Raw genomic sequence first — 8,692 nt, 5'->3', positions numbered from 1 at the left:
TGACGGAGGAAGATAAAAAGGCTAGACTCCAACAGATCGAAAAGGTGTGTACACACGACAGGGAATCTAGTACATGAGAACTCCAAATATGTGTGTACACGAGACAGGGAGTCTAGTACATGAGAACTCCAAATATGTGTGTACACACGATAGGGAGTCTAGTACATGAGAACTCCAAATATGTGTGTACACAAGACAGGGAGTCTAGTATAAAAAAAAAAACTCCAAATATGTGCCTGTTTTTTCAATTTTGCCAAACTAAAAATGCTCGCTGAAAAATAAAGTAATGTGTGTACCTGTACTTTTAATCTGATTAACAAACATAAAATTTACAAAGTTTAACATGAAATCTTAAAATAACTTAAGCTTGACTGTACCATGTGTGTTGTATGTATGTACTGTGAGTGTACTAAATATACAAGTACTGTACTTGTATCATAGTAATATTGATAAATGTACTACATGTAGTTACTTTGTCTTGTAGTGGAACAAAAATGCTAAAATTGCAACACTCTATACACATATCCTGGAATACAAAAATTGGCTCTCGAATCAGACTGGTGCATCACAAACCAGATCACAGGACACATCGGAAGAAACCGCTAAATTGGCAGAGGCTTTGACTGTTGAAGGTTTCACATTTCAGAAAGTACAAGAGATCTTGGAGACATGTAAAGGCTATGAAGTAGACATTTTGGATTTCTTTTTCCCGGAGATGATAATAAGTGACCCAGCCCCATGCACCAATGATTCCGCCATTATGTTCGCCTCAGCACCAGGTAAGGATACACACGCGCTCTGTGAATTCATCTGATCGTGGTGATACACACAAAGAACTGGGATCAGAAACAGCCTAATTTGGCTTTAACTCTTAATTTTAAACTTCACAAACAACTGAAGTGATTGTGTCAATTTCTTGTTTTAAAGTAAGTTAGATATTATTTCCTTAAAAATACTGTACATCACAAATGCTGTGAATGTAGAATTTATGGGGCATTTACACTGTACAATGGATTCCTTATGTTACATGAGTACGCGAAATAGCTCATACACATCAAATAGTGAGAACATTAATTTGCAAGTTGTCTGTTGTCAGTGGATTAAGAGTTTTTAGCTCACCTGACCTGAAAGCTTTCCTGATCACCCGTTGTCCATCTGTCTGTCTGTAAACTTTTCACCCTTTCGACTTCTTCTCCAGAACCACAGGGCCAATTTCAACCAAACTTGGAACAAATCATCCTTGGGTGAAGGGGATTCAAGTTTGTTGAAATGAAGAGGTCATGCTCCCTTCAAAGGGGAGATAAACACAACAATGCAAAAATAGGGTGGAGCCATTTAAAAATCTTCTCAAGAAACACTGGGCCAGAAAAGCTGAAATTTACATGACCGCTTCTTGGCATAGTGGAGATTCAAGTTTGTCAAAATCATTACCCCTAGGGTTGGACGAGTACACAGTATGGGGTCCAATTTTACCTGGGAATGTATAGGGAAAATCTTTAAAAATCTTATTCTCAAGAACCACTGGGCCATATGAGTAGAGATTTAAGTGAAAGCTTTTCAATTTAGAGTAGATTCAAATTTGTTCACATCATGGCCCCCGAGGATAGGGTGGGGCCACATAAGGGAGTCAAAGTTTTACATGCTGATATATAAGAAAATCTTCTCCAGAACCACTGGGCCAATTTCAATCAAGCTTGGAACAAATTATCCTTAGGTGAAAGGGATTCAAATTTTGTACAAATGAAGGGTCATGCCCCCCTTAAAAGGGGGAGATAATCACAAAAATGCAAAAGTAGAGTGGGGTCATTTAAAAATCTTCAAAACCACTGGGCCAGATTAGATGAAATTTACATGAAAGCTTCCTGACAAAGTAGAGATTTAAGTTTGTAAAAATCATGACCCCTGGGGTTAGAATGGGGCCACAATAGGGGATCAAAGTTGTACATGCAAATGTATAGTGAACCAAATTTGCCACAAAGCATCCTTTCTAGATGAAATTTGTTAATATGAAAGGACATCTCCGTCTACAAGGGCATATGATAATTGATGAATTTGTAGTCAAGTTTAATAGTTAAGTTTTTTAATTAATGAATATTTAGTCATTACCTTTGAAAAGTTTTAAAGAAGCTGCTCGTATAATGATAGTTTTGCTCAAGCTTATTTATTTCTAGGAACTTCTGCTCAGGTGGCCCATTATTTTGAAATGAGTACCCACAGCAAAAATGTTGAATGCTCAATTCTATTGATAGGAAAAGAAGCATACAACAGGGGTAACAAAGGAGGGTGGTTAATCATAAACATGGAGGAACAGCTGAAGGAATCTCTGAAAGATAATCCAGAGAATGTCGATCTGCTGGCAGAACTGACCAAGGTGTCCGGGAGGATGGCTTACAAGTATGAGACGGACACTGACTCTAGCGAAAGTAGTGGTCACAAGTCCGTACCTTGTCTGTATCACAAACTTTGTAAGGATGTCATTATTTGTCCACAGGAGCTCGCAAGGAAAAAAAAATTATTGGAGAATCACGACAACTCTGAGTACTCGGAATTTTTTAAATGGGCTTAAATGGTTTCGATATAAAAACACATTAGAAGATGGACCTGTGAAGCTCTACTCAGTTCAACAGAAGTGGAGATCTTGAAGAAATAACTCGTACTGTAGCAGATTCTATGCAAAAAGTTCTTGTGATTTTAAATTCAGTGCCAAAGATGTCAGAAAGTCTTGAAATTGCTTTCATTTATCAAGCAATGTAGTTGATGAGAAAACTTCTTTATAGAATTTATTCTTAAAGTTTACTTTTTTAATATGATTTCTTTTCACCCGAGATATGTTTGTTTGATTTAATTCAGTTTTCATGTTTTCATCCTTTTTTAAGAACCTCATGGCGAGTTTTAACCCAACTTGACAAAAAGTGTTTTTGAGAACAAATTAGTTCTAATGAAGAAAAATGCCCCCTTCCAAAGGGATATACATATAATTAAGACAAAGCAAAAATGGGGAGGGGTTAAAATATATTGCCTTTCATGTATATAAGGAAGATAGAGAATTTATTCAAATCGTGACCTTCGAAGCCACACAACATATTTAAGAATCTACATAGAAATATGTAGGAAAATTCTTCTCAACAAGAATCACAGAGCTATACATATTACTATTAGTCAAATTGATGTGCAAGCATCCTTGCGTAAAATCAGGGGAGTCAGGATTGGACCATGAAAGGGATTTTGAATTTTGTGTAGGATTTATATATGGAAAAATTCTATAAAATCTTCTCGACAAGAGTCCCAAAGATTCCATTTAAAATGAAAGCATTCCAATTTAGTGAAGAGGGCTTATACACAGGAATACATAGGGGAAATTAACTACAATGCTAATATATATATATATATATATATATATATATATATATATATATGCATGCATACATACATACATACATACATACATAATGTATGAACATTTCAGAGTTCAGGTAAGCAGGGTATGCTCTTGTTTTCATCATGATGTAATTTTGTATTAATCAACGTACCAATATTGGATGCTAAATAATAACTCATTTATACTACCTCCAACACTTCATAACTCCTATACAGTAAAACATGGTTACAACGAACCAGTTTGTAATGAATTCCCTCTTACAGTGAAGTGATGCTCATTTCTTGTAGTTATTAAACATATTATGAAGTTACTGGATGTAACGATCGAATTACAAGTTTATAACAGATTAAGATTATTTGTCTCCGTACTACCGTTATACGTGAATTCTTTTTACAATTTATATTGAATTAATTTATCCTCAGTTCTGATGTGAACTTTCACTTTTTATAACAATTTACCAGCATGTCATCACAACTATTTTATAGTCTGAATACTTTATATGTCATTCACCATTAATTTGATTGTGGTGGGATTGTTCATTACCTGGTGTGATTGTTGATTACTTGGTGTGATTGTTGATTACTTGGTGTAATTGTTCATTATCTGGTGTGATTGTTGATTACCTGGTGTAATTGTTGATTACCTGGTGTAATTGTCCATTACCTGGTGTGATTGTTGATTACCTGGTGTGATTGTTCATTACCTGGTGTGATTGTTCATTACCTGATGTGATTGTTGATTATCTGGTGTGATTGTTGATTACTTGGTGTGATTGTTCATTACCTGGTGTAACTGTTCATTACCTGGTGTGATTGTTGATTACCTGATGTGACTGTTGATTACCTGGTGTAATTGTTCATTACCTGGTGTGATTGTTCATTATCTGGTGTGATTGTTGATTACCTGGTGTGATTGTTCATTACCTAGTGTGATCGTTGATTATCTGGTGTGATCGTTGATTACCTGGTGTGACTGTTGATTACCTGGTGTAATTGTTCATTACCTGGTGTGATTGTTGATTACCTGATCTGAATGTTTATTATCTGGTCTGATTCCTTGTTACCTGCTCTGTGTTCCGATTACTGGTCAGTAAGACTATTTTTTATATAATTGTGAATCAGTCAAACATCGGGTGTTTTGATGTATAAGTCCATGTATCTACATGTAAGGGGCAGATATTATTTGGGGCCAATTTACTGATACACCATGTAAGTGGAATTTTTAGCAAATCCCAAATTTAGCAATTATCCCCATAAAAATGGTTATATTATAATATATTTAGCAAGAGCTTTTACCGACTTTATAATTTCAAGAAAGATGACTATCACCTACGATACGGAATAAATTATTAGTGATATTCAAATTTAGCTATCTCAATACCTTCGCTATTAATTCCAAAATCAAATCCTCACTAAAAATTCTACCTATACGGCACTAGTATGTAGGTCTCTTGTATTGCTCCAATAAGTTGAGAAGTTGCAGATGGGGAAACCTAGCCCTTTGTTATAATTGTTCTAATGTTCTGATCTCACAATCTGCTCACCAGCCTGTACATGTCTGCTGGGGAATGTTTATTATTTGTTTCTGTTTTACTTGGTCAGGCTGTAATCTTTTTGATGTATTATATATTTATATACATGTGATCTTCATATCCACTCTTGTCAGACATTCATGTCGTATCAAATCTTTGCTCAATATACAAATAATTTCAAATATAAGAACATAGGAGTTATGATCATTTCCTGTGAAGGGCATTCACTGCAGATATCTCAAGTTAACGTTCAGTCTTGTACAGGACAGAGGAATCATTCTCAGATATCTCAAGATAACGTTCAGTCTTGTACAGGACATGAATCATTCTCAGATATCTCAAGTTAGTACAGGACAGAGGAATCATTCTCAGATATCTCAAGCTAATGTTCAGTCTTGTACAGGACAGGAATAATTCTCAGATATCTCAAGTTAGTACAGGACAGAGGAATCATTCTCAGATATCTCAAGTTAGTACAGTACAGGGGAACCATTCTCAGATATCTCAAGTTAGTACAGGACAGAGGAATTATTCTCAGATATCTCAAGTTAGTACAGGACAGATGAATCATTCTCAGATATCTCAAGTTAGTACAGGACAGAGAAATCATTCTCAGATATCTCAAGTTAGTAGAGGACAGAGGAATCATTGTCAGATATCTCAAGTTAGTACAGGACAGAGGAATCATTCTCAGATATCTCAAGTTAGTACATGACAGGGGAATCATTCTCAGATATCTCAAGTTAGTACAGGACAGAGAAATCATTCTCAGATATCTCAAGTTAGTACAGGACAGAGGAATCATTCTCAGATATCTCAAGTTAGTAGAGGACAGAGGAATCATTCTCAGATATCTCAAGTTAGTAAAGGGCAGAGGAATCATTGTCAGATATCTCAAGTTAGTACAGGACAGAGGAATCATTCTCAGATATCTCAGGCTAACGTTCAGTCTTGTACAGGACAAGGGAATCATTCTCAACCAGTGTGATGGATTATTGTCTTGCCACAAATTTTTAGCCGAGTTGCAACGAAGTTGAACTCGGCTATTGGTTTAGTGATGTTGGTGGGCGAGCGTGTTGGCGGTTGGACGTCAACAATTGGTTTCCGGATGATAACTCGAAATGTTTACAATCTAATCAAATGAAACTTTGATATATTGTTAGGTACCAAGTAAGGAAAACCCCTATTGATTTTGGAGAAAAATTGTCAAAGGTCAAGGTCACAGTGACCGAAAATAAAACGCAAATTTCAAAAAAATTTGGTTTTCGGATGATAACTCGGAAAGTTTAAAAAATCTGAATCAAATGAAACTTTGATATATTGTTGGGTACTAGGTAAGGAAGATCCCTGTTGATTTTTGAGAAAAATTGCCAAAGGTCAAGGTCACTGTGACCGAGAATAAAATGAAAATTTCAAAAAAATTTGGTTTCCGGATGATAACTCAAAAAGTTTAAATCTGAATCAAAAGAAACTTTGATATATTGTTGGGTACTAGGTAAGGAAGACTCCTATGGATTTTGGAGAAAAAAGGTCAAAGGTCAAGGTCACAGTGACTGAATATAGAATGAAAATTTCAGAAAAATTTGGTTTTTGGATGATAAAGTTTAAATCCGAATCAAATGATACTTAAAGATATTGTTATGTATCAGGTAAGGAAGACCCCTATTGATTTTGGAGAAAATGGGTCAAAGGTCAAGGTCACAGTGACCGAAAATAGATTTAAAATTCCAAAAAAAAAATTAGTTTCCGGAGAATAACTTGAAAATTTTTAATTTGAATCAAATGAAACTTGGTTATATTGTTGGATACCAGCAAGGCAAAGCCCCTATTGATTTTGGAGAAAAAAGGTCAATGGTCAAGGTCACAGTGACCAAAAATAGATTGAAAACTTCAGACAAATATGGTTTCTGGACAGTAACTTGAAAAGTTTAAAACTGAAATTAGTTCTTCACAATTATAAATATGCCACATCATTCCTGCATGACTTTACAATGTATCCCATGCAACTCGGCTTATGCACCCCTGGGTGCATATATTGATTTTTTCTTTCTAATTTCATGTATTTAATATAAATATATTAAACAATAAAGTGTCTTTCTTTCTTGTTTCATTGGGTGATTGCTACAATTATTGCAGAAAAACATTTGCATAGCCTGCTTATGCAATGAAACAGCAAAGAAAGCATTTTATTGTTAAAAGTATTAAGATTAATTAACCTGTGTTTTGTGAATTAATAAAGCTACATAATCCTGTTTCAATTTATTTTATTTCTTGATAAAAGCACTGTTCCTCCACGCGGGTACGCTAAGGCAGGTTATGAAAATTTTTACTTGGATAAAATCCGCGAAACAATGTGACGTCATAATTGAAATAAGTATATCACTAAGTATATATTAAATTCCGATTTTATTCTTTATTTAAGTTTTATTTATGCATAAAATAATCCATGCAGCTACAAAGATCCAACGAAATTCGAAATACTATACTGCTGTTGTGTAATTTCTGTCTGATCGATATGAAAGTAAACATCATGACTATACATTGAGTGACATTGACACGTTCAAGGAATTTGTTTATGTGTGCCATGCAAATATCGACAAAATGTGGAGTATTTGAAATATATGACATGGGATATATGGAATATATATGTGAAACGCTGAGAATTTATTGATATTAAGAAGTTATGTTGATATCATTCATTGACAATTTTGTTTAACAGAGAAAACATTCCATTTAGCATGTCGACAAGATTTTCCTCTGTCATACACTGAAATAAAACTGCAAAAGTAGCACATTAGACTTTTTATACACCGTTTGAAAGGTCATAAACTAATGTACATGGCAATTACTGATAGAATCGTCTGTTAAGAAAACTTTTAAAGATAATTGCATAGCATCAGTGTAAAATGTAAAACATGGGCTAGATGGTTTCGTGTTTAAATGTTCAATAATTATTTCTTATAGAAAGTGATAGGATTCTGTCAGTAATTCTGATATATACTATGGGTATTTTGTCGTCATTATCGCCAGTTAGACCAATATTTAAATCTTGGGATAATGTGCTACTTTTACATTTTCTATTAAGGTACCTCCATGATCTATTTATAACAGTCATGCAATGACATCATACGGAAGTGCGTGTTTGTCATGTTATAATACAAAATGTTCTCGACATGTAAACAACCAAAATAGTTTTTAATAGTTAGTAGCTCCTTCTCTCTGTGTAAGACAGATTTTAAAAATTATGTAGTTTACGTGCATAAATGAAGCATGACCTGCCTTAACATACCCGCGCAACCACACATAAACACCTTTACATCATAAAATCTGTAAATATAAGTAAACAAGATAATTGCTATGCATAGCCATATGTCCCCAGCCAATGTAAAAAAGTTGAAACACAAAAGTCCCATTACTACTGTAAAATTTGTTGAATAAAAATTGCGTTGGAATATGATCATGCAACTGCATATTGTGTCTAACAATCGCAAAATTTGAACAAAATCCGTACAGCGCGGTCTCTGAGTCCACAAAGTATTCCTATATAGTGTAGCATGTACAAATTCAACAAAGTCCCATAACTCCTGTAAAATTTGTCAAATCATAAAGGCAACACAATATGATCAACTACATATGACAAACAATCCTACAAAATTTGGAACAAACTCCAATTAGCACTGTTTCGGAGGAATTGTGTCCACAAAGTCAGGTGCATGGGACTGACAGACAGACACACGGACACTGGTACTTCTATGTCCCCCTTCTGCATTGGGGCGGGGGAC

At 34.8% G+C, this 8,692-nt stretch overlaps 1 protein-coding gene across 1 annotated transcript in view; it reads left to right on the top strand.

Annotated features, from left to right (window-relative positions):
* Positions 1-7,162, top strand: part of LOC130051874 (uncharacterized) — a 25,166-nt gene extending 18,004 nt beyond the window's left edge. The window contains exons 7-9 of the mRNA XM_056154905.1: positions 1-44; positions 485-779; positions 2,250-7,162. The exon at positions 1-44 is cut by the window's left edge and continues 178 nt beyond it. Coding sequence (XP_056010880.1) covers positions 1-44; positions 485-779; positions 2,250-2,566 — 656 coding nt within the window. The 3' untranslated portion in view covers positions 2,567-7,162. The remainder of the gene's footprint in view (positions 45-484; positions 780-2,249) is intronic.
* The last annotated feature ends 1,530 nt before the right edge of the window (positions 7,163-8,692 follow it).

Source organism: Ostrea edulis, chromosome 2 (genome assembly GCF_947568905.1).
Source record: "Ostrea edulis chromosome 2, xbOstEdul1.1, whole genome shotgun sequence".
Classification (NCBI taxonomy): domain Eukaryota; kingdom Metazoa; phylum Mollusca; class Bivalvia; order Ostreida; family Ostreidae; genus Ostrea; species Ostrea edulis.
Note: the sequence above shows the minus strand (reverse complement) of the source record. Positions and strands in the feature narration are given on the sequence as shown.